At 39.6% G+C, this 25,604-nt stretch overlaps 2 protein-coding genes across 8 annotated transcripts in view; one reads left to right on the forward strand and one right to left on the reverse strand.

Annotated features, from left to right (window-relative positions):
* The window catches only part of KPNA5 (karyopherin subunit alpha 5), a 66,079-nt gene extending 53,029 nt beyond the window's left edge, over positions 1–13,050 (reverse strand). The window contains exons 1-2 of one of the 5 annotated variants that reach the window (XM_031667473.1): positions 526–766; positions 313–372 (exon numbers count right to left, since the gene is read on the reverse strand). In XM_031667473.1, coding sequence (XP_031523333.1) covers positions 313–372; positions 526–529 — 64 coding nt within the window. In that variant the 5' untranslated portion in view covers positions 530–766. Of the gene's footprint in view, positions 1–312; positions 767–13,027 lie in introns of those variants that run through there. The other 4 variants (XM_031667472.1, XM_031667471.1, XM_031667474.1 and 1 more) reach the window with 4 other exon arrangements.
* ZUP1 (zinc finger containing ubiquitin peptidase 1) overlaps positions 12,255–25,604 on the forward strand; it is a 33,074-nt gene continuing 19,724 nt past the window's right edge. For 2 of the 3 annotated variants that reach the window (XR_002521802.2, XM_003898270.5), the window contains exons 1-5: positions 12,255–12,802; positions 14,074–14,646; positions 20,370–20,480; positions 22,305–22,426; positions 24,312–24,480. Coding sequence is in view for 2 of the 3 variants with exons in the window: in XM_003898270.5 (XP_003898319.2) it covers positions 14,088–14,646; positions 20,370–20,480; positions 22,305–22,426; positions 24,312–24,480 (961 nt within the window). In the remaining variant the exon portion in view is untranslated. The remainder of the gene's footprint in view (positions 12,803–14,073; positions 14,647–20,369; positions 20,481–22,304; positions 22,427–24,311; positions 24,481–25,604) is intronic. The other variant, XM_031667470.1, reaches the window with a different exon arrangement.

The raw sequence follows: 25,604 nt of genomic DNA on the forward strand, positions 1-25,604 counted from the left end.
GCGTGGAACCCAGGCTTGCCTTGTCGTCGGGAATGAGCACTAGAGGCACCTGCACGCAGGTGGAGGAGGGCAGCTGGCGGAGTGAGAGGGCGAGGCTAGGAGGCCCCCGGGATGGAACCTGTCTCTTCTTTGGACACTGTGGAATTTCCATAAGCTGCTGGACACAACCGCTGGGTACCAGGTATGAGTGGCAACATTTGGCAATTCCATTAACTGAAAAGAACTACCGGGAAACGGTGAGGCGGGGAGGCGAAGACGAGACCGGTTGCCCACCACTCCTTCTGAGGACCTGCTGATAGAATCTGAACTCACCACGCCTTCGCGTCCGCAAGAGAAAGGTCCGGCTGCCACGCCCCCGCGACCGCTGTCGCCCTGGGGAAAACATGAGAAACACCCGGCACCGCCAGGTTCCAGAGACCTTCGCAAAGGAAGGGGTAAATAAAAACCATGGCCCCGGAACTAGTAGTTCCCAAAGGGACGAAACCCGAGGCTCCCCCAACCTAGCCCGTGTTCACTCCAACTTACCCATTAATGTGGCACTCTCCGATGCCCTGATTTCCCAGTCCCCAGCGGCGACGTGTGTGGCGGGTAACAGAAGGGCCGCCACTCCGCCCCTGGCGTGAAGCCTAGCGACCCAGTTTGCAATCCAAGATGGCGGCCACCTGCGCCCCTTCTCCGAGACCCCGAGGCTCGGCTCCCAGAAGCCCTTGCACTCGACGCGGCGGCGGCGGCGGCGGCGACGAAGGAGTGGTGGCCGCACATCCTAGCAGTGGGGCGTAGAGAAAGTGCGCGCCTCCGCCCCACCCACCGAAGGAGGAGCCTGTGCCTGCGACAACCCCTAGATTTTAGCTGCGCTTGCGGTGGCCAGGCTGTGGGTACTCTGCAGCCCCTAGACCTCCGTGCGTGCAAAGGGACAACCCCCTCATTCATTTATTCTTCACGCGTGCGTGCATGCATACATTCTTAAGGATATAAACTGTGTCAGGTACCATTTTAGATTCATTATTGGGGCTACAACATTGCAAAAAAGATGGTAAAAATCGCAGCCTTGTTGAGTGTACAGAGAGGCTCACGTTTTCTTCAGCATTAACTTCCTTTTATATGCTCTGCTCGTTTTGTTTCAAGCTTTTTAATTTGTCATTTATAATTTTATATTCTATAACATCTGTGGGTTTTTGTTGGTTGGTTGTTTGTGTTTGAGACGGAGTCTCGCTCTGTCATCAGGCTGGAGTGCAGTGGCATGATCTTGTGATCTCGGCTCACTGCAACCTCCGCCTCCCAGGTTCAAGCCATTCTCCTGCCTCAGCCTCCCAAGTAGCTGAGACTACAGGCATGCACCACCACGTCCAGCTAATTTTTGTATTTTTAGTAGAGACCGGGTTTCACTGTGTTGGCCAGGATGGTCTTGATCTCTTGACCTCCTGATCCGCCCACCTCGGCCTCCCAAAGTGTTGGGATTACAGGCATGAGCTACCACACCCAGCCACATCTGTGGATTTTTGACAAAAATGTAGTCACCAGTAAACGAGTAACTTCAGTTAAAGTAGTGTAGATTATAACACACAGCCCTGTAATCTACCCTGGAGTTCAACAAACGGTGTTGAAAGCAGACTGTGTTCCAGATGCTAGGAAGAGAATAAACAAGATAATAATACATGAATCCTGCCCAGAAGACGTTTGCAATTTTTTAAGAGGAAAAACATGATGACAAATTGTTTTAAGATGTTTGCTATTTTCAATAGTTAAAAAACAAACAGGAGAAAAGGGATTATTTAACTGTGAGTATGTAGGGCTAAGAAAGGCAAGCTTGAGAGAGGAGACCTGGGCACTGTTACCAGAAAGCGTTGCCAATCATGAGTCCATGTAGTGAAGTGAAAGCAAGTTTATTAGAGAAGTAAAGAAACAAAAGAATAGCTACTCCATAGGCAGAGCAGTGGCTTGGGCTGCCGGACTGAGTATACTTATAGTTCTTTTTTTTTTTTTTTTTTGAAACGGAGGCTCACTCTGTCGCCCAGGCTGGAGTGCAGTGGTGTGATCTCGGTTTACTGCAATCTCCCCGTCCCGGGTTCACGCCATTCTCCTGCCTCAGCCTCCCGAGTAGCCGGACTACAGGCGCCTGCCACCACGTCCGGCTAATTTTTTTGTATTTTTAGTAGAGACAGGGTTTCACCTTGTTAGCCAGGATGATCTCGATCTCCTGACCTTGTGATCCTCCCGGCTTGGCCTCCCAAAGTGCTGGGATTACAGGCGTGAGCCACCAAGCCCGGCCAGTTATTTCTTAATTATATGTTAAACAAGGGGTGGATTATTCATGAGTTTCCAAGGAAGGGGGCAGGCAATTTTTGGAACTTAGGGTTCTACCTTCTTTTAGACTGTATGACTTCTGGATGTTGCCGTGGCATTTGTAAACTGTCATGGTGCTGGTGGGAGTGTCTTTTAGAACGCTAATGCATTCTAATTCACGTATAATGAGAAGTGAGGATGACCAGATGTCACTTTTGTCTTTATCTTGGTTTTGGTGGGTTTTGCCTGTCTTCTTTACCACATCCTGTTTATCAGCAGAGTCTTTGTGACCTGTATCTTGCATGGACCGCCTATCTTCTGTGACTAAGAATGCCTAACCTCCTGGGAATGTAGCTCAGTAGGTCTCAGCCTCATTCTACCCAGCACCTGTTCAAGTTGGAGTCACTCTGGTTCAAACGCCTCTGACAACAGCACTATTGAAGTATTGATAGTTGTTTACTTGCCTTAATCACCTGGTCACCTTATCCCTTTCTTATTTCCTCCCTACTCCTCCATCCTGGGAGACTGAATTCAAAGAGACAATGGCCAGACAATATATACAAATAGAACACTAACCTATAATCTTCAACAACCAGTCCAGGAAGGCAACCTGCTATGTCCAGTAACCAGTCCAAGCAATCAGATTATTAAATGTAGCAACCAGTCCAGGAAGCCAAGCAATAACCCTTGTAGCTATCTACCCCAAATGACCAGGATGTGATTAATAACTGACAGCTTCTCTAATTTTGTCTGGGCTTCCACCTCAAGGCCAGCTAGAGAAAGCCAAATATCTACCCATCCCTAAATAATTACACAGGATGCCCTGCTTTTAATTAGCCCACCTGCAGCTTCTGCATGCCAACAGCCTTGAACTGGCATACCTGAAGTTTTCCCTTTTTTTCCACTCTAAAGCTTCCCCACTCCTCTGCCTGCCACTGAGTCTCTGACAAATGCAAGTGATGGTGGCTGACTCCCTTGCTATTGTAAGCTCCAAATAAATTTGGCTTTGCTTGTTCTCATTTAGATGGTCTGCACTTGTTTTTATACTCCCGAAGAAGATTCCTGCTATCTGGACGTGTCTTCCCTCTGGATAGATATGGCAGAAGAGATGGTAATGGTGTCTTTTAGACCACTGCTCAGAAGGGTCTAGGTCCTGGCTTTTCATATCCAGGAAAGAACTGTAGGAATAGGATTGGTATCAAGATGCTGACTTCATTAGTTGTATGCAATGCCAATCACAGCAACTTCCTACCAAGAACTGACCTTCTATGGCATCTTTCCCAATCTGCCTATCAAAATAAAATCCATTTCTCAGTGGTCCTTTTATCCCAAAAGCTGCTGCCTCAAAAGTAGAGAGCTTATTGCCCTATTAGATTACCTCCTCCACAGGCCATGATGGAAAAGAAAGGTTTCTAGCCCATGGGTTCAACAATTTCTTTTTACTTAGGCAGATGCTATGGTCTGAATATTTTTGTCCCCCTCAAATCCATGTGTTGAAACCTAACCCTCAAAGTGATGGTACTGAGAAGTGGGGCCTTTGGGAGGTGATTACATCACGGGGATGGAGTTCTAATGATGGGATTAGTGCTCTTGTAAAACAAGGTCAAAGGAAATGCCTTGCCCCCTTCACTATGTGAAGGTAGAGGTACTGTCTATGAGGAAACTGGCTATCATCAGAGACTAAATCTGTCTAAGCCTTGATCTTGGACTTCTAGTTTCCAAAACTGTGAGGAATACAGATGATCCTCAACTTACAATGGGGTTATTTCCCAATAAACTCATCAGTAAGTTGAAAATATTGTAAGTCAAAAATGCATTTAATACACCTAACCTACTGAGCATTATAGCTTATCCTAGACTACTTTAAACATGGTCATGACACTCAGCCTACAATTGGGCAAAGTCGTGTACCACAAAGCCTATGTTAGAATAAAGTTATAAAGAATTTTTGAATCAAAATTCAAAATTTGAAGTATGGTTTATTGTTAATGTGTATCACTTTTGCACCATTGTAAAGTTGGAATGTCATATAGGTCAAACCATGATAAGTTGGGGACTGTCTGTAAATGTTCACTGTTTATAAGTCAACCCATTTTTGGTATTTTTGTTATGGCAGCCCAAATGGAATAAGGCAGCAGGTAAGTTATCAAAGTAAGAACATACTTCTTCTGAGATCCTGTTGATCACTGCAAAGTTAAAATTTGATATACTTAACTTTACAATGACCCTATGAGATAGAGGACACTGAGGCACAGATGAATGTGTAAGTAAACTTTCCACTGTCACAGGGCTAGTAAGAAGCAGCTGTGATTCATACCTAAGTAGTTTATCTTAATGAGAACTAGATGAAGACTCAAAGTTATTAGTAGCAGGATCATATAATTTGTGTGAACCAGGACATTTTTGATAGTGGAATGGGATGCTATTAATAACTTTTTTGAGATGACTGTCCTGAGCAAACTGGGACACATGACCCTCCCAATTGTTGAAGTTGTAAATTATTGTTAAATTTCCGTCACTTCTGTAGCACAAGTCATTCCACACAACAGCATGTATCCTTGCTGCTGTCGATAGGTCTGATCCAGGGTGTGGGGACAAGAGTGACTTTATTTGAAATGCTAATCTGCCATGTAACTTCTGACTAACCCCAAGTCCAGGAATGCTCCCAAAATGTCTAGTCGATGTATTACTCTTTAAGTAGGAACACCTATTCACTGTAAATTTCCTCCAAAACAACCCTTGATGCTGTTGCAGAAATCATAGGCTGTGATACCTGTAGCCACCTAAACATTCCTTCCAGAGTATGTATATTTTCCCCAAGATATAAGCCCTGGGTTTAGAGGGTTAGCCCTGGGTTTAGTAGTATGGAGATATACCTGTCTTGCAACCACCCAAGACCATGCTTCTTTCTGTAAGTTACCCTAATGAATCACCCAAGACCAACAAACTTGATTTTTCTGCATTTTTGGGTTCTTGGCTTCTTCAGCATTTGGGGGTTGCTTTGCATATACAGCCCTTTCACAGAACACAGGGAAACAGACTGAGATTCAAGACTTGCCACCTGATATTTATTGCAGAGTGCTCTTTGGGAATAATAACTGTCAGGAGTGAGGAGACAGGATTCTACAGAGAGATAAATGATGCTGCATTATTAGCAACAGAATCTTCAGACAATCTTACAGGAAGTACAGAAGCTGGGATGGCCCTCCAGAATTGTCACTGTTGAGGCTAGAGGGTCATGTTTCTATCAATGAATCAAGAAGTCTTTGGATATCACTGAATTAAATCCAGAGAGGAGGGTTAATCTTGGGTGAGGCTGCAGCTCCCTTTAACCAGAGTGCAGTTTTTGAAGTGGAACTTGGCCTAGAGCCCTCATCAGTGAGGGAAGAAAATCCTTTAGTCCTGAACAAGGATCTGGGCAGTGTACCAAAGGTCCTACCACACATACTTTTTCAGTTTTCCAAAGACAAAGAAATGAATGGCCTTCTTTCAGCTTCATGCCTTCTCTTTCTCATCCTCCTTATTTGGTCTTCCTCCTCTAAACAACCTATAAATGTTGGGGCCAGGCTTCTTTGCTGCATTGGCTCTCTAGGTGATACAACATACTCCTGTATTTTAAAAAGCCATCTACCTATAAACCACTTTCTCCCAAATTCAAATCTCCATCCCTGACCTCTTCCTGGAGGTCTAAACTCATATATCAAACCTCCATTTGGATGTCTGATGGGCATTTCAAATTTAATAAGCCAAAACAGATTTCTTGATTCTATCCCATTCCGCTTTGTTCCTTTCTCAGGCCTCTTTATCTCTGTAATGATACAACTATGCAGCCAGAAACTCCAGCTAAAAAACTTACGAATCGGCCGGGCGCGGTGGTTCATGCCTGTAATCCTAGCACTTTGGGAGGCCGAGGCAGGCGGATTACAAGGTCAGGAGTTCAAGACCAGCCTGGCCAATATGGTGAAACCCCGTCTCTTCTAAAAATACAAAAATTAGCTGGGCGTGGTGGCGGGCGCCTGTAGTCCCAGCTACTTGGGAGGCTGAGGCAGGAGAATGGCGTGAACCCGGGAGGCAGAGGTTGCAGTGAGCCAAGATCTTGCCACTACACTCCAGTCTGGGCGACAGAGTGAGACTGTGTCTCAAAAAAAAAAACTTACGAATCATTCTTTACCTTTCCCTTACCAGTGCCTCCTGTCTTTTGCTTCTAGCTCCAAAATAGTCCACGTCTTCACCTAGTCCATCTCTACTGACACTTCTCCTAGCATTCCATCATTTATTTTGTAAACTGCAGTAGTATCCTAATTAAGCAATTTGTACCCACCTTGACTCCTTTACAATCTATTCCCTGTCCAGAAGGTGTAGTAATTTACAATGTTTATTTATTGTAATCAAATAATACAAATATATCATTTAAAGGGTCCAATAATAAGTTTGTCATGAAAATAAACACTTCCCACCTGACCATCCCCAGATGCCACTCCCCAGAAGCTACTATTTTCAACCTGTTTAGGTGTTCTTATTGGTATCTCTTTTCTAATTAAATATTTTTAAATCATATACTGCCATTTCTTGATTTTTAAAGTCATAGGCATTTTCTATTGTTATAGATGTAAAATGAGAATTTGTTACTCATAACTCCACTAACCTCCCAACATACACATTTACACAGACTTCCTGATCTCACATCCTCCAATATAGTTCCATCAAAATTATTTTGGTTAAATCAATATTTAATTTTTATGTAAATAATTATATTCCTTGTATGTTTTTTTATTGTTCTAAAATTAATTGCCTGTTTTCTGTCATTATCATTTGCTTAGTTTTCTAACTACTCATCACTAACTCATCTTCAAACACACTGCTGGAGATGTGTATTAGTTTCCTATTGCTGCTGTAACCAATTACCATAAACTTACTTACTTAAAATAACACAAATGTATTATCTTACACTTTTAGAGGTCAGAAGTCCAAAATGGGTCTCACTGGGCTAAAATCAAGGTGTCAGCAAAGTTGTGTTTCTTCCAGAGCCTATAGGGGAGAATCCATTTCCTTGCCTTTTCCAGTTTCTTGAAGCTACCCACATTCCTTGGCTTCTGGATGCCTTTCAGCAATTACGTCTCTCTGACCTCTGTTTCTGTCATCACATCTCCTTTTCTAAGACTGACCTCCCTATCTCCCTCTCATGAGGACCCTTGTGATTATATTGTGCCTACCTAGATAAACCCCTCTTGTCAAGATCCTTAATCACATCTACAAAGTCCCTTTGCCATATAAAGTAACATATTCACAGGTTCTGTTAATAAGGAAATACAATCTTTAAAAAAAATTTTTAATGTTAGAGATGGGGGTCTCACTATGTTGATCAGGCTAGTCACCAACTCCTAGCCTTAAACAATCCTCCCACGTTGGCCTTTCAAAGTGCTGGGATTACACGTGTGAGCCACCATGCCTGGCCAGGACATAAATATGTTTGAGGGACATTATTCTGCTTAACAGAATATATTTCTCTCAGTATGGTCATAAACATGAAGTGATCTGTCAGTTGCTTCTTCCCTGCCTCCCTCCCTTTCTTTTTCTTCCTTTCTGCCTTCATTCCTGTCTGTTCTCTCTCATCTAGGTAGAGTTTTTTTTATGGAATTCCATATGTTCCACTTTCTTTTTTGAAATGGAGTCTCAATCTGTCACCCAGGCTGGAGTGCAGTGGCACAATCCTGGATCACTGCAACCTCTGCCTTCTGGGCTCAAATGATCCTCCAACCTCAGCCTCCTGAGTAATTAGGACCACAGGCACACATCACCACGTCCGGATAATTTTTTGTATTTTTGGTAGTGACGGGGTTTCACCATATTGCCCAGGTTGGTCTCAAACTCCTGAGCTCAAGCAATCTGCCTGCCTCAGCCTCCCAAAGTACTAGGATTACAGGTGTGAGCCACCATGCCCAGCCCCATACCTTCCACTTTCTTTGCTTCTTCCCTCATTTTGGTGGGAACTTCCTGGGGAATAATAAGAAATAATGTTTCAGGAGAAATTATTATTGAGTCATGAATTATCATGTCATTTCATTGATAACAAATTTTCCATTGTTTTTTGTTGTTATTCCTCTCTGTATTTCTTATTAGTTGGATGTGGAATCCAATTTCTCATTTGATTATTTTTCTTTCCTGTTTTTCTATCCCTTGTTCTTTTTGTTCTCTTTTCTGAGAAATTTCTTTGGCTTTATCTTCCAGGCCTCTATTAATATATGTATTTCAAAGTATGCAATATTTTTAATCCCAACACCTATTTCCTATATTGGATTTAGAGATTCAATACATTTTCTTATCTATCTGAGGGTATTAATTGTGGTTTCCATTGAAATATTTTTCTTTCTTTGTCTGTTTCTTCAGAGCTTTCTTTTTAATTTATGATTATTGTTTAGTTTTCCATTTTACTTGCCATAGTCTGTACTCAAATGCTTGGAACCCTTGAGTATCTATTCATATTTAAGAATAAGACATTAAAGAAACCTTCTATACACTGTGCATCAGCAGGGCTTGTTTATTCACCAATTGGCAGCCTTCCCACAGAGTGGTAAAATGGGGACCTGGCTGTTGTCATTGGATAACTTCCTTAAAGTTGACATCTGTAGGTCTTTCTCTTGGGACAACTGATTTCTCTGGGGAGGAATTTTCCAACCTCCTGCCTTGGAGGCAGAAATCATATATCATGATGTGATGGAGGAAAAGGAGCAAGAGGTTCATAATTTAGTATTTAGCCTTCGCTATTTCCCATTTTCAGTCCAGTGCCTTTACCCTAAGGATAAGGTCAAGCCTTTGAACCCCCTAGGAAAGGGTTCATAGCTGTTTTTTTGGTTTGTTTTCTTCATGAACTAAATCTGTAGTCTTCTGTCTGGAAAGGAAAGAGGAGTCTCATGGCAACCTAGCTGTATTACAGTTCTTCAGAGACACATAACCAATACTATATACGAGAGGCAATTTATTAGGGAATTGACACATGATCACAGAGGTGGAAGTCCCACAATAGGCCATCTTGCAAGCTAGAGCACCAGAGAAGCTGATAATGTGGCTCAGTCCCAGTAGCCTCAGAACCAGGGAAGCAGAGGGTGTGGGCCCCAGTCTGAGGCTAAAAGCCCAAGAGTTCCTGGGAAGCCACTGGTGCAAATCCCAGTGTCTAAAAGCTGAATATGGTGCAATCTGATGTCCAAAAGCGGGAGGGAAAAAGGTGTCTTGTTCCAGAAGGAAGAGTGCAAAGGGAGAGGATTCCCTTTCTTTCCTGTTTGCCCCAGCCTAGCCCTCAGTTGACTGCATGGTGCCTGCCACACTGAGAGTAGGTCTTCCTCTCTCAGTCCACTGACTCACAGGTCAATCTCCTCTGGAAACACCCTCACACAGATACAGCTAGAAACAATGCTTCACCAGCCATCTAGGCATCCCTCAATTCAGTCAAGTTGATACCTAAAATTAACCATCACATTAGTGATGGAGAAAATCTAGAGTTGGAGTTCTAACTGTTCCTTATTCAGACTTTTGGCAAAATGATCCTTTATTTAGTTCCAAATGTCACCACCATTTTTAGAAGTATCTTGTCTTTAATTTCTGAAATTTTCAGATTTCTGGGAAGGAGGAGTGTATTAGGATGAAGTAGAGACCCTACTTAGGGGCCTGTGGGTAACTCCCAAGCATAGAAATAAAGGAAAATATTGAGTTCCTTCAAGGAAAATTCCAGGAACCTAGCTAGTGCTGAGAAATAAATAAGCAATTAAATAAACAAAAAGGTAATAGTAGCTTAAAACAGTAGCCCAAAAAAAAAGTCAGGAGATGTTTTATTCCTTATAGAAACATAAGATATTAACATATGACCTTGAGTTGTTTTCCAGAAACCCAGATCCCCCTCCAAACAGATCTACTGTCCAACATGATTTGGCCCCTGTCTACAGATAAGGGGAAACTGAAGACTAAATCCTGACGTCTGTTCTTTGTTCTAAATTTCTTCCCAAGGGGCCTGGAGGAGATCACACCCCTGAGCCAGAGCTAATATTCTTTTCTGCTGATCCCAAATTTTTAGACAAAGTTTTGCCTCCTTAGCAAATCAAACATCAGAAAATCTTTGAATCCACCTGTGACCTGTGCCCCCACCACTTCAAGATGTCCAGCCTTTTAAAATCAAACCAACGTATAACTTCCATGTATTGATTTACGATGTCGCCTATAACCTCTGCCTCCTCACCTTTAAAACCTCTTACCTGTAAGCAATGTGGGAGTTCAGGTCTTAAGCATGAGCTACTCAATTCTCCTTGCTTGGTGCCCTACAATAAATGCCTCAACTCTCTCTTGCTGCTTTCCCAGTGTCAGTGTTTGGCTGTGCTGTGCTGGGCAAGCAGAAACCCGTACAAGTCAAGACAGTATGGCTTGACTTGTTTTTTGTTGACATCTGTTCTGAGTTAAGTTCGTTATTAATCATTTATCTTTTTTTAGCTTTCAAAGTTTTGTAAAATCTCATTAGCTGTTAGTAGTATTATTTTTATTTTCCTCCTATCATTTTAGTAGTTTTTGAGAGGCAGAGAAATATAAATGTACGTATTTGATCTTCCATGTTTGTCCACAAATTTCCAGAATGATTTTTTTTTTTTTTGAAACAGGTTCTCCTTCGGTTGCCCAGACTGGAGTGCGATGGTGCCATTATGGCTAACTGCAACCTCAACCTCCTGGGGCTCCGGTGATCCTCCCACCTCAGTCTCCCGAGTAGCTAGAATTACAGGCCACATCACCACGCCCAGCTAATTTTTGTATTTTTTTTTTGTCGAGATGGGTTTCTCCATGTTGCCCAGGCTGGTCTGGAATTCCTGGGCTCATGTAATCTGCCCGCCTCTGCCTCCCAAAGTGTTGGGATTACAGGCGTGAGCCACCGCGCCTAGCCAATTTTTAAAAATGTACTGTTTATCATCAGATAACATCACCCTCCTATTTAAATACCTCACTAGCTTTCTACCAGGTCCTACATGATTTGGCCCGTCTACAACTCTAACCTCATCTTGTAATCATATTCGCCCTTACCACATTATGCTCTCGTCAAAAAGTGTTCTTTTTGCTCCAGCCTTAGGCCTTCGTTTTTGTTATTTTATGTGTCTGAAATGCTCTTTCCCCTGTTGGTGCAAGGTTTGTTCATCAGCACACTCAACTCTTCAGTGAGACCTTTTTTAAATCTTAGTATCTCTATAATCCAGTTTTTTTTCTTTTTTCCTTTTTTTTTTTTTTTTTTAGACTCAGTCTCAAAAATCTATCGCTCTATTGCTCAGGCTGGAGTGCAGTGGCACGATCTCAGCTTGCTGCAACCTATGCCTCCTGGGTTCAAGCGATTCTGCTGCCTCAGCTCCCAAGTAGCTGGGATTACAGGCACCTGCCACCACGTCCAGCTAATTTTTGTATTTCTAGTAGAGACAGGGTTTCACCATGTTGGCCAGGCTGGTCTTGAACTCCTGACCTCAAGTGATCTGCCTGCCTTGGCCTCTCAAAGTGCTGGGATTACAGGCGTGAGCCACCGCGCCTGGTCAATCCAGTTTTATTTTCTTCATAGCACTTATCATGATCAGTTAATTAACTTTTTATTTCCTCTACTTCACCAGCATGTAAGCCTCACAAGTCCTGAATTTTGTGTGTTTTGATTACTGCTGCAGCTCCTGTTCCAAGCAAAATGCCTAATAGACACTCTTTAAATATTTGTTGAATGAAATAAAGGCTGGATGACATGATATTTGTGATTTTGGGCTAACATGGTGGCTCACACTTTGGGAGGCCAAGGTGGGAGGATCATTTAAGGCCAGGAGTTCAAGGCTGCAGTGAGCTATTATAGCCACTGTGCTCTGGCCTGGGTGACAGAAAGAGTCCTCCTCTCTAAAAATACATACATACATACATACATACATACATACATGCATACCAAGATATTTGTTATCTTGTAACCTTGAGGAAAGAACCACCTTCAGTGCATAGCTGGGAGCTTGATACTTAGCAGCATTATAAGCCCTTTATTGATACTAAAATAGAGTGCTACGCAGCAGGCCCTACAGGGAGTTTGTAGACTACTATTTGCCCCAGGACCTGCCCTATGAACTTATTCAGATTAAGTCTGAATGACCTCAGAGCCCAGTTTTCTCTCCTAGCAAATCAGGAGCAGGAAACCCGATGGAAGAAGGAAAAACTCGGAAATGGGAGGAATGCAAAAATGACTACATCTCCCAGAATGCACTGCACACAGACCGGCGTCGAGCGGCGCATGCTGGGATTCTTTCTTTTCCGTGGGCGTAAGGAAGTGAATTTTGAATGAGGTACTGAGAGCCGAGGTGTTGGAAGTTCCTAATTCTTTCCTCGGTTAACTGTGAAACTCTGCGTATTGGAAAGGCCTGGCCTCAGTCATCAGCCCGGGAGAGGTATTGGACGCCGCGCACGCACTCCTTTGCCAGCGAGGCCCGAAGGGGAAGCCTAGCGACGCGCAGTGTGGCAGCTGCTGGCCTCTGGGCCGGTAAGAATTGATAGTCCCCTCCCTCATTCCCCAGGCCCAAAGCCTTGACCCACTTAGTGCCTGCTAGTTTCGCGTCCCTGGCTTGTGCCTTTGGCGCGGAACGTTTGGGAGACTCGGCCTTGCGGCATTCTGACTTCACCCACCAAGTGCCTAGCCTGGCACTGGGTACCTTCTTGTCTCTCACTCGCTTCCTCTGAGGCGCCTGGGTACCCTCTTGTCTCTTACCCGCTTCATCTGAGTCCATGCCCAAGTGCATCATTCTGTGTCTGACCGTGTCCCAGCCACCGGAAGAGAATAAACTCCGGGTGTGACTTTAATCCCACTGGGGGCCCGGGAGAACTGCCTTCTAAAATCAGAGACTATATCCATTTGTCTGGAGAGAAATGAGAAAAATAAGGACAATGTAGGGAGGTATTTTAAAGGTAAATTTGTTTAAATGAAGGGAATAGTGCCATTACTTTTCCTGTTTGATTTTAGTCTTTAAACACTTTTATGTCAGTAGTCAGCACTTTATTTGTCCATAAAATCCAAAAGTAACTACCTTTGGATTTTACAGTAGTCTTTGACAACCTCAGAGAGATGAGATACCTTGCCCAAAATGACGAATCTGAAATTATTACCCAGTTCTCTTGACTCTGGAATAAGTGCTTTTTTCTACTATACCACTTCTGCTTTTATTTTTGGGGCTGAGGATACAGGCTGCGGAGCATGACGGGGTTGGCATTTTGGCTTCCACGTTTTTCTGCTTGTGGTGACCTATCTGAGCCAGAATTTCTTTGTGTAGAACGATAATAATAGCACTTAAATTAGTGTGATACATTTAAGGCTGTTTAAGTGTTAAACTCTGCTGTTAAGATGTGTTTATTTACGCTCCTCAATATAATCAGCTTCAGTGTTCAGTATTTAGATATATCAGTTGATAAATAGGTTTCTTTTCTTCATTTTTTCTTACCTGATTTATCTTACCTGGACAATTTTTTAAACGTTATTTTTTCTCCGCCTTGGGCCAGAGACATTTTTTTGAAATATTTTATTTTAAAAATTACTTGTTTTCATTATTATTGCCTTTTTTTTGAAAACATAAACTTGAAATTTTGGTTGATATTTATAAATAAGTTTTTGTATTTGAGGAACAGTAAGTACATTGAAAACTTCTTCATCAAAATAATCCAGCGTTAAGGACCAAATAATTGTCTCAAATCATTTTATGAAACACATTTTTCCTTCAAATCTTACTTTGAAATTTAAAATAATGTTATGTTCTTTTCTAGCTACTTGTCATACCATGCTTTCCTGTGATATTTGTGGTGAAACAGTAACCTCAGAACCAGACATGAAAGCTCACCTAATTGTTCACATGGAAAATGAAATTGTATGTCCGTTTTGCAAGTTGTCAGGTGTGAGTTACGATGAAATGTGTTTTCATATTGAAACAGCTCATTTTGAGCAGAATACACTTGAAAGAAACTTTGAGAGGATAAATACTGTACAATTTGGAACTTCAGATAACAAGAAAGACAACACCCTACAGTGTGGAATGGAAGTTAATTCAAGTATTCTTTCAGGTTGTGCATCTAATCATCCAAAAAATTCATCTCAATGCCTGACTAAAGATAGTACTGTAAAACATGAAACCTTTTATTCAGAGAACTTAACTGAATCTAGAAAATTCCTGAAAAGTAGGGAAAAACAGTCTGGCCTAACCGAAGTAAAAGGATCTATTTATGAAACAACGTACGGTCCTCCCGAATGTCCATTCTGTGGAAAAATAGAGGAGCATAGTGAAGATATGGAAACTCATGTGAAAACAACGCATGCCAATCTTTTAGACATTCCATTGGAAGGTAAAGTTTTCATTTCAATGTAAATTATTATAAGTTTACAGCCTCAATTTAATATGTGGTGGTCTAAAAGTTGGTTTGTAAGTCAGCTTACCACAGATGTGTTTTGAAATCCATTTTACATCTATAGCATTTTTCATTTGCCATTATTGAAATATAAAAGTACATTATGGAAAAGAATTTTGATGCAGATATAAAATGTTTCAGCTACATTGAGAGTAGTTTTGGAACTTTCTGTCTAGTTTCCGGAGGGTATTCTTTTTATTGTCACTAACCCAATAGCATCTGGACTGTCCTGGACTCTCTGACTTTGCACTGAGTTCTAGTTTGACTCCATTATTCTGTTATGATTGGAGAACAAACTGTCTGTGATATCAGTTCTTTTAAATTTGTTGAGGCCTGTTTTATGGCTCAAGACATGATCTGTCTTGGTCATGTTCCATGGGTACTTGGGAAAAAAAAGTGTATTCTGCTTTGTTGGGTGGAATGTTGTATGTATGTCACTAGATCCTGTTGTTTGTGTTCAGATTATTTATATCCTTGCTCGTTTTCTATAGTAGAACTGTCTAGTAGTTCTATCAGTTTTTGAGAAGGGGTTGTGAAATCCCTGATTATAATTGTAAATTTATCTATTTTTACTTCCAGCTCTGTCAGGTTTTGTTTCATGTATTTTGAGGCTCTGTTGTTGGTGTGTACACATGTAGGATCTTAGGTCTTTTTCTCATTGTTGGACTTTAAGAATTTGTCAGGCCAGGTGTCATGGCTGTTGCCTGTATTCCCAGCAAGTTGGGAGGCCAAGGTGGTCAGATCCCTTGAGCTCAGGAGTTGGAGACCATCCTGGGCAACGTGGCAAAAGCTCGTCTCTTCAAAAAAACAAAAACAAAAACAAAAACAAAACACTAGCCAGGCCTAGTGGCTTGCATCTGTAGCCCCAGCTATTTGGGAGTCTGAAATAGGAGCATCACCTGAGCCTGGGAAGTGGAGGGTGCAGTGAGCCGTAATCACACCACTGCACTCCACTTTGGGTGCCTGAGTGAGACTCTGTCTCAAAAAAAAAAAAATTGTTCTGTATTTTGGATACAAGTTCTTTTTTGGATGTGTATTTTGCAAATATTTTCTCCTAGTCTGTGGCTTGTTTTTTCATTCTTTTAACAGTGTCTTTCATGGAGTAGAAGTTTTTAATTTTAACAAAGTGCAACTTGACAATTTCTTCTTTCATGGATCATGCTTTTGGTGTTGTGTCTAAAAACTCTTTGCCAACTTCTAGAAGTTGGATAGTTTTGCATTTTACATTTAGATCTGTGAATTATTTGAATTAATTTTTGTAAAAGGTATGGAGTCAGTGTCTACATTCTTTTTTAGTACATTTCTCTGATTATGAAATCAATATCTTGTATGTAGTTGTTTTAATTTCCTCTATTATGAACTGCATGTTACATTTTTTGTACACTTGAGTTACATGGATTTTTCACCTGGATATTGTCAAATATTTTTTGAGTTTTTTTCAGTTGCTTTTAAAATATATTCTCAATACTAATCCTACAGCTGTATTCTATAAGATGTTGCTTATCCTTGAATTTTGTGCAGTATTTGAATTTTGTTTTTGTTTTCTATGTATTGTGTAAAAAAGTATTCTTTACTCTGAGTTCAAAAAGGTATTCCATATATTCTAAAAACTTTAATGTTTTATATTTTCACTTTTTAAAATTTTTTCTGGATTGTGTGTGTGTGTGTGTGTGTGTGTGTGTGTACATGTGTGTATTTCGTGAACTTGGGATCTAATTTTTAGGTTTTCTCTGTACAGAAACCAGATTTATCTCTGATTTATAATATAGTTTCTGTCTTTTATTACATTTTCATATCTGTGTGGGCCAGTTTCTGGTCTCTTACTTCTGCTTTATTTATGTATGTGACTTTTGTTTCCTTATTACACCACCATTTTAATAACTATTTTGTAAAATGTCATCAACATCAGATAGGACAGTTTTTCCCTTGTTCTTCATTTTCATTATCAACTTAGACTTTCTCATTCTTTTGAGTTTTATAGCCATATTGTCAAGTTTCATGAAAACTGTTGTAATTTTGTTTTAAATTAGATCAAAGTACATCTCCCCGTTAATTCAGGTCATGTTTTGTATCCTTTAATACAATTTTGTGTTTTTTTGTTTTTGTTTTTTGAGATGGAGTTTCGCCCTGTCACCCAGGCTGGAGTGCAATGGCACGATCTCTGCTCACTGCAACCTCTGCCTCCTGGGTTCAGGCAATTCTCCTGTCTCTGCCTTCCGAGTAGCTGGGACTACTGGCACCCACCACCATGCCCAGTTAATTTTTGTATTTTTAGTAGACAGGGTTTCGCCATGTTGGCCAGGCTGGTCTGGAACTCCTGACCTCAGACAATCCACCTACCTCGGCCTCCCAAAGTGCTGGGATTACAGGCATAAGCCACCACGCCCGACTTTGTGTTGATTTTTCATTGTACATTTGTGTTAGCTTTATTTCTGTATAGTTTATAGTTTCTATTGCTTTTGTAAATTAGATTTTTTCCCTCTCATCTAAGAAACTTTTGCAGTTTTATAGAAACACTGTCAATTTTTATAGATAGTTGAGGTATCTAGTCTTATTCAACTATTACTAATTTTATTTTATTTTATATTTTTTGAGACAAGGTCTCATTATGTCACCCAGGCTGGAGTTAAGTGGCATAATCATGGCTTACTGCAGCCTTGACCTCCTGGGCTCAAGTGGTTCTCCTGCCTCAGCCTCCCAGGGAGCTGGGACTACAGGCCTGCACCACCACGCCCAGATAATTTTTTTTTTTAGTGGAAATGAGGTCCTGCTATGTTACTCAGGCTGGTCTTGAACTCCTGTGCTCAAGCAGTCTTCCTTCCTCAGCCTTCCAAAGTGTTAGGATTACAGATGTGAGCCACTGCATCTGGCCTGTTACTAATTTTAATAATTCTACATTAATTCCCTTGAATATTCTAAGTAGATCATTTTATTATCTGCTAATAATGAAAACTTATGGACTGCTGCAAGGAAAAAAATAAGTGTATTGATTAAAAATGCCTGAAAATCCTTTGCTGACACAATGTTTCCTGTAAGTTTCTCAGGACCAGTAAACTGGTGAATTATGGTAGTCTTATGAGTCTGAATGTTTAGTTGAGTTTAAAAAAGACCTGTTGTCATTAGAAGTACAGAAGTTAAATAGGAAAATAGCTAGGTTTAACCAATGTTCAGTTATAGTAAATGGAACAGGTGAATTTGCAGGTGGTTTTTAGGGAATGATTATCATATAGAGAAGATGCATGGAATCTGGACTAGAAAGTAAAGAAAAACATGAGGGTGGTAATGAATGACAAAAAAATAGGGTTTGTATATTCTATATAGGAGGTTTTAGTTAGGTCAAACAGTTTTTAGAGTGGTAGAATTAAAAGAAGTGAGGTGGAAGGATAGGTGGTCGGGAGTGATATTTGAAATTGAGATTTCAGAGGTGGTTCATTTATTAGTGATAACAAATTATGGGTATAATTTTTGTCATTCCATGGGTAAATTAGGGTAAAGGAAAAGATTATTGGAAATAAAGGCATAGAACTATCCCTATGGATATTGAAGTTGCTAAGAATGATCATAGTATAGGGGCTAGGAAAAGAAGATTTTGATCCAGGTGTTAAATTGCTGCTAGTAAATGAAAGGAGTGTCTAAGACTTCAGAAAATATTAGGCACTAAGAAAGGTGACATGAATTATTACAAAAATGGGGCCTAAAACAGGTTTGACAATGATGAAAGGGAGCAAAGGGGATGTCTCTTCTAGTTCTAGGGCCCTGAATTGTGCAAGAAAAGTTGCCTCTGTGTTAGGGGGCTGTAGAGAAAATGGGATGTCATGAACCAACCAGATTTTAGTTAAGAAGGTGAAGTGAATATTCAGAGAAAGATTGTATGTATAGAGAAGCTGACTGATGATAGATGATATTTCTGGAAGGCATTGGGTAGGTATTGGGAGAATAGGAGGGGTAATAGCTTGGGTCAGATCAGTGGATGTCCTTCAGATATTTAAAGATTGTTAAGACACTGCCACTGAACAATTAGATTGGATTCATTGACAGAACAGTGTTGGTGGTTATGTCAACCCTAGATGACTCCACCGGACGATGATGGCTAACCTCTGAGGCTTAGTTTAGATTCTGGTGGTAAAAAAGGTATACAGGGATATGAGGTGTAGTGTGGTCTAATGTTGAAGGTTGGTTATCACTTAAAACTAGAAGGGATGGAGGGTTTGGCTTGCAGTAGTGTGATGATCAAAGAGATAAGCAAAGGCCTCCTTGACATTGGCTCTGACTCTAAGTCATATTATGGTAGAGAACTGGCTGAAAGACTTCTCTTATATCCCCCAGCATTACTTATGGAAGCTGTAAACCATTATTTCTTAGTGCAGATTTTGGAAATATTTTTTGAGTACTTATTAATACTTCATTTTCTCTTGAGCTTTGCCATTGAATTTTTTATTCCAATGTTTATATCTTAATATTTTCATTTTTTTCATCTTTCTATTTTTGCTTAGTAGCTTTCTGTCCTGGTTTCAAAGATTCAGTTCCCTCCTTTATTTCAGTGAGCATTTCGGACATACTTATTTTACTGTTGATAAGGATGACTGTAGCTCCATTTCTTCACAGGTAACTTTTTCAGTTTATAGATTTCTGGGCTATATTTCTTGGCATTGCAGCCCCCAATGAGTTTATCAATTCAAATTTTAGTGTTCATCTGTTCTGGGAGTTTTATATGATCCCTTCCCTGTGAAGCAGTTTCATGGTTCCTTCACCCTGGCTGTTCACAGTCTCTGCTTTCAGACCAGGCCTTACATATACGGATTGATCCATGCTTTCACTCTGCGTATACACACAATTCTGGGTCCCTCTTCTATGTCCCCTATCTGCTAGGTCTTGGTCTTATAGATGGACCACTTCTGTTTTTGGCAAGCTAGACCTGTCTGCCTGCAGTGCTATGTGATGGATGTAGCTCTTTAATCTCCTGCTCCTGGGTAGACGGTATTACCCTAATTCCCAGCTTTATGCTGAATGTTTAAGTTCAGCACCTTAGCACTCTGGTGGGTGCTGAGAATTTAGCCCTAAAAACCCATATCTAGACTGGGCCCTACTTACCGCTTTGGTTTTCCTTTCTGCTTCTCTTGTTTTGACTACAGATCTGAATATTTATTATTAATATTTCCTTTTTTTGGAGTGGTGTGAGAGGTTTTGCTATGCTCAGCCTTCTATCTTGACCCTAGAACTAGAAAAATAGCTTTTAAATCCACTACAAAGAGCTTTTACTTATATAAGGTTAATAAGTGGTAGACAGTCTTTGACATGGGGTGAAATACCTAAAAGTTAAAAAAATAAAACCAACTTGGTTGGGCATGGTGGCTCATGCCTGTAATCCCAGCACTTTGGGAAGCTGAGGCAGGAGGATCACTTGAATCCAGGAGTTTGAGACCAGCCTGAACAGCATAGTGAGACCCCATCTCTAAAAAAAAAAAAAAAAATTAGCTGGGCGTGGTGGCGCATGCCTTTAGCCCCATCTACTTGGGAGGCTGAGATGGGAGGATTGCTGGAGTGAGCCATGATGGTGCCACTGCACTTCAACCTGGGCAACAGAGCAAGACCCTGTCTTAAAAAAAAAAAAAGAATTGAAATTAAAAAATAAAAACAACTTAATTATGTCTCTAATACAGACTGTGATCAGCCACTCTATGATTGTCCTATGTGTGGGCTTATATGTACCAATTACCATATTCTTCAGGAACATGTTGACTTGCATTTGGAAGAAAACAGCTTTTGCCAAGGTATGTTTATATGTTTAAAGATAAAAATATCATTTAATTTCTACTTTCTAGGACACATATCTAATTTTTAGATTTGTGACATGGAAAAAAATATTTAAAAATACATCTTTTCCTTTAAAAGTGTTTTATTTACAAGTTGAGGCCATTTCTTTAGCAGCTAGAAGTAACTGCATATTGTATTTGGTCAGCAAAAATTGTTGAACTAGAAAACTGCCATATGGCACCTAAAATTTGACAAATGAATGTGAACTATATAACCAAAACATCTTTCAATGCATCTTGAGCTGCTTGAGCAGGCTTCTAAATGACTTATTGGTTTTATTGTGATTCTATAAAAGTTTTCCTTTCTCCCCTACGTTTTTTAATAGTGGCTTTGTTTAAGTAATTATTATGGTGTCTTAGAAGTGGAAAAATTGTATATGAATTTTAGAAGCCCACTGAACGAAAATAAAAAGTAGATCCCAAGAGAAACCAATTGTATTTTACCCTATTTCAGTTTTTTCAGGTACGTAGGTAGCTTCTATTAAGACAGAGGTCTTTAGTGTCCAGCGTCAATGATCTTAGTACCAGTATCAGTGTTCATGGACAGTGTTACTGCTCACTCACCCTAACCCAAAGTTGAGATTATTGGAGCAAAGATGGAAAAGTCCTCTGCTCTGCTGGTTTCTGAGTGCCTGCTAATTCTTACTCTTATTTATGATAGGCTTTGTATGAGCACATATATTACACTGTAAACATATAGTGGGTAATAAGAAAAAGATATGGTCTAAGTAAATCACTGTAGATAGCCTCAGGGGACACTAAACATTGAATGTGACTTGTATATCTCCAAGAATGGAAGGGTGACCAAATAGGAAGATGTAGCAGCAGCTGAGAACTTTGAAAGGAAAGGAAGAATATTCAGTGATATAATTAAAACATCAGGTCGAGGGGTTAAGGAGACAAGATAGTGGCCAGAAGCCACTGACAAATGGATCTGGGGGACACTGAGTAGAGAAGATGCAGGGTGACTGTTGCAAAGTTTTACCATTTTCAGGGGCCAAACACTAATTAAATTATTATCTAACACCTGTACTTTGTAAATGTGTATTTTTATGCTCTTTATTATTTTCTTTTTCTCCCCTAGTATTTCTTGGAAAAATCAATCTGCCTTAGTTATGTTAAGGAGTATCAATGAAGGATGTTACTTAACCTTTTAAAATTCCAGTTTCCTCAGTAAACAATAATATCTACTTCATAAGATTGTTATAAAGATCAAATGATATAATTAATGAAAAGTGCTTGTCACAGCTTAAACACTCAGTGAGGCTGGACATAGTAGCTCATGTCTGTAATCTCAGCACTTTGGGAGGCCGAGGCTGGTGGATCACCTGAGGTCAGGAGTTTGACACCAGCCTGACCAACATGGTGAAACCCGTCTCTACTACAAATACAAAAATTAGCGGGGCATGGTGTAAGGCACCTGTAATCCCAGCTACTCGGGAGGCTGAAGCAGGGGAATCACTTGAACCCGGCAGGCAGAGGTTGCAGTGAGCTGAGATCGCACCATTGTACTCCTGCCTGGGCAGTCAGAGCAACACTCCGTCTCAAAAAAAAAAAAAAAAAAAAAAAAAAACAGTCACTATTAGTTGTCATTTAGTTGGAGGTTATTCCTTACTGAAGCAGTTCTAAGTTTTGCTAGATTTGTACTCAGTTCCAAATCATCACAGTCATGAATAAATGGCAAATAATAGCATTTACTCTATTTTAAAAACATGTATTAAATAATAAATAATCTTTGATTGTAACAGTTATTTTATTCTGAACATTAAAAATACCTAACAGGCATGGATAGAGTCCAGTGTTCTGGTGATCTACAATTGGCTCACCAGCTTCAGCAAGAAGAAGACAGAAAGAGGAGATCTGAAGAATCAAGACAAGAAATAGAAGAATTTCAGAAGCTGCAGGTACAAAGATTAATAAGAATTGTAATATTTTGATTTGGTAAAGTTATTTTTCAAATATGCTTTCAGGACTCCAGTATATTATTTTTGTCCTTGTTATTATTCAAAAAAAAATTTGAACATGTTTGTAACAGCCACCATTTATAAATATTCATTCTAGTCGGGCACAGGAGTAATCACTTCACATATAATATCTCAAAATCTTTACAACAAATTCATGGTTATTTTAGGCTCCTCCACCCCACCTTTTTTTTTCAGATGAAGAAATGGAGACAGAATGGTTAAGTAACTTGCTCAGTGTCAGGCAGCTAATTAGTGATAAAGCTTGTACTCAAACCTGTGTAAGCTGATGGGACAAATTAGGAAACCAAGACTCAGAATTTGAGTGTTTGTATAGATACTTGGAAGTGAAATGTATACCTAGAATTAATGTCTCCTGAGTCTTAAATTATTTTACAGATCGCAATTTCAGGCATTTAGAAAGAACTATTTTATGGGAAAATGCTTTTTTTATGATATTTGAGGCTTTATTTATCTTAGATGGGTGATTTTACCTGTTGGACTAAACTGGCAGCATCTGCTATATTTTTAATGCATTTAAAATTTTAATGTCTGTTTTCCTTTTTTCAATCCTAATTTGTAGACTGTAGTGTTATCTGTGCTAATAATGCTCATAGATTTTGTTGTTGTTTGTTTGTTTGTGTTTTTGAGATGGAGTTTCGCTCTTTTCACCCAGACTGGAATGCAATGGTGCAGTCTCAGCTCACTGCAACCTGCGCCTTCTAGGTTCAAGTGATTCTCCTGCCTCAGCCTCCCAAGTAGCTGGGATTATAGGTGTGCACCACCATGCCCGGCTCATTTTTTTGTATTATTAGTAGAGACGGGATTTCATCATGTTGGCCAAGCTGATCTTGAACTCCTGACCTCAGGTGATCCACCGCACCTCCCAAAGTGCTGAGATTACAGGCCTGAGCCACCGTACCTGGCCTATTGCTCATAGTTTTTAAATGTTCTGTTTTTAGCGATGATAGGATAGTGCATAAATAAAAAGGGTTTACAATTGAATAGGTTTGAAAGTGTTCAGTTAAACAGGTTTGTATACTTTGGGACTTCTCAAAACCTTTAATATACTAATGTGCATGTACATATCACAATTTTTCCGGACGTATTTGACCTCTCTTTTTTTTCTCAAACATCTCACATGGGTATTGTTGCTTAGAATGTGCTTTGGAAGACCTAATGTAGGATTTTTTTTCTCACTGGTGACTCATAATACTTGCAAAATAGGAAAGAAAATTGGCTTTTCTTAAGACCTTTATGCCTTATGTAATTTAAAACATGATCAATACAAAAAGTTTCCAATATTTAAGGAGATTATGTAACTTTGCAAGTTAGTCGTTTAGGTCTCTGAAAACTTTTCCATGGTTTTATACATACTATTTGAGATTCTCAGTCCAGTGTACAAAACATAGTTCATTTATTGTGTAACATGACTGACTAAATGAATTATGGATTAAGTAGGCCTTTGTGGACTAGATTGGGAACCAAATAACAAGGACTGACAAGTTTCCTTGAAAAAATCAGTAATGCATTCAGAACTCTTCTGCTTCTCCCAATACCTGAGGTAGAAAGACAGGATCCTCTGCTTTCCCTACTTCAGGAAAAGCAAATCTCTTGCCCCTGAGATTGATTATAAAGAAGTGGTTGCTTATTAAGTCAATACTTTTTTTGTGTGTATGTTATTAGTTTTTGTAAAAATCTTTAAGTTACCTTGTATAAAGTCTATAAACCAGAATGTTTCAACATGTTTCCAAATAAAATTATAATAAGTTTCCATCCTCATAGAGTTACAGGGATGTAAAAAGTCATTTATTTTTATGTTCAATAGAGACAATATGGTTTAGATAATTCTGGAGGATACAAACAACAACAACTACGAAATATGGAGATAGAAGTAAATAGGGGAAGAATGCCTCCATCTGAATTTCATAGAAGAAAAGCTGATATGATGGAATCATTAGCTATTGGTATTGATGATGGAAAAACAAAAACTTCCGGTGAGTACTTAAACATCAGTCATTGTTTTAATATTGCTTACACCACTGAACTAATAATGAGAATCATTTTAATTTTGCTTAATTTTCATAATCCATCTGTGCACATTTTTTTTTTTTAAATGTGTCATTTTAAAACTTCTGAATTATTTTTACAGTAAATAATTCACTTAAAAATTTACTTTTATATTGTGTCACTTGACATTTAAAAAACTGCTCTAGACAGTGCTAAGAAAAATATAAAGTGAGCCACATATATAATTTTAAATTTCCTGGATCCACATTAACAAAAGTGAAAAGGAACAGGTGAAGTTAATTGTAATAGTTTAAACCAGTGTATCCATTACATTATTATTTCAAAACGTAATCAATATTAAAACTATTACTGAGACATTTTACATTCTTTGTACATTCTTCAAAATCCATTGTGTATTTTCTACTTTACAGCACAACTCAATTGGGCAGCCACATTTCAAATTCTCCATAGTCACAAATGGCTGGTGGCTGTTTTATTGTTTGTACATTTTTAGACACTGACAGCTCTATATACATTGTATCCTTTAACTCAAACATCCTCTCCTGTTATATATTCCAAATAAGGTCACTGTTGCTTAGAGAAGTTACGGTGACTTTGCCAAAGCAAGGTTACACAGCTGGTTATTCCTAATCATATCTTCCTTGCCCCATAATACGGCTTTTTTCTGACAAGTATTAAAATTTTTTTCTTTGTATATATTAATATATAAACAGACTTTTTTTGGAAACAAACTTTGTTACTGCCACCCAGATTTTTTGAATCTTAGTGTTTTGCCATATTTACTTAAAAGTTTTTAAAGCTTCAACACCTTTCATAGGTATTCAAAGCCCTTTATGTACCCTTTTACTGATTCTAATTTGCCCTCCCCACAAGGGAACTATTATCCGGAGTTTGATATTTATCAATCTCATGCATGCTTTAGTACTCTTACCGTGTATGTACACTTGCATAAAATATTTTGCATGTGTTTATATATAAATGGGATAAAACATGTATGCTATAAATTGTTTTGCTCAAGTATGTTGGTTCTTACAGTTCTACTTCATTCATTTTAGCTGCTGTATAGTATTTCCTTGTATGAATTATAGCT

Source organism: Papio anubis, chromosome 6 (assembly GCF_008728515.1).
Source record: "Papio anubis isolate 15944 chromosome 6, Panubis1.0, whole genome shotgun sequence".
NCBI classification, from domain to species: Eukaryota; Metazoa; Chordata; class Mammalia; order Primates; family Cercopithecidae; genus Papio; species Papio anubis.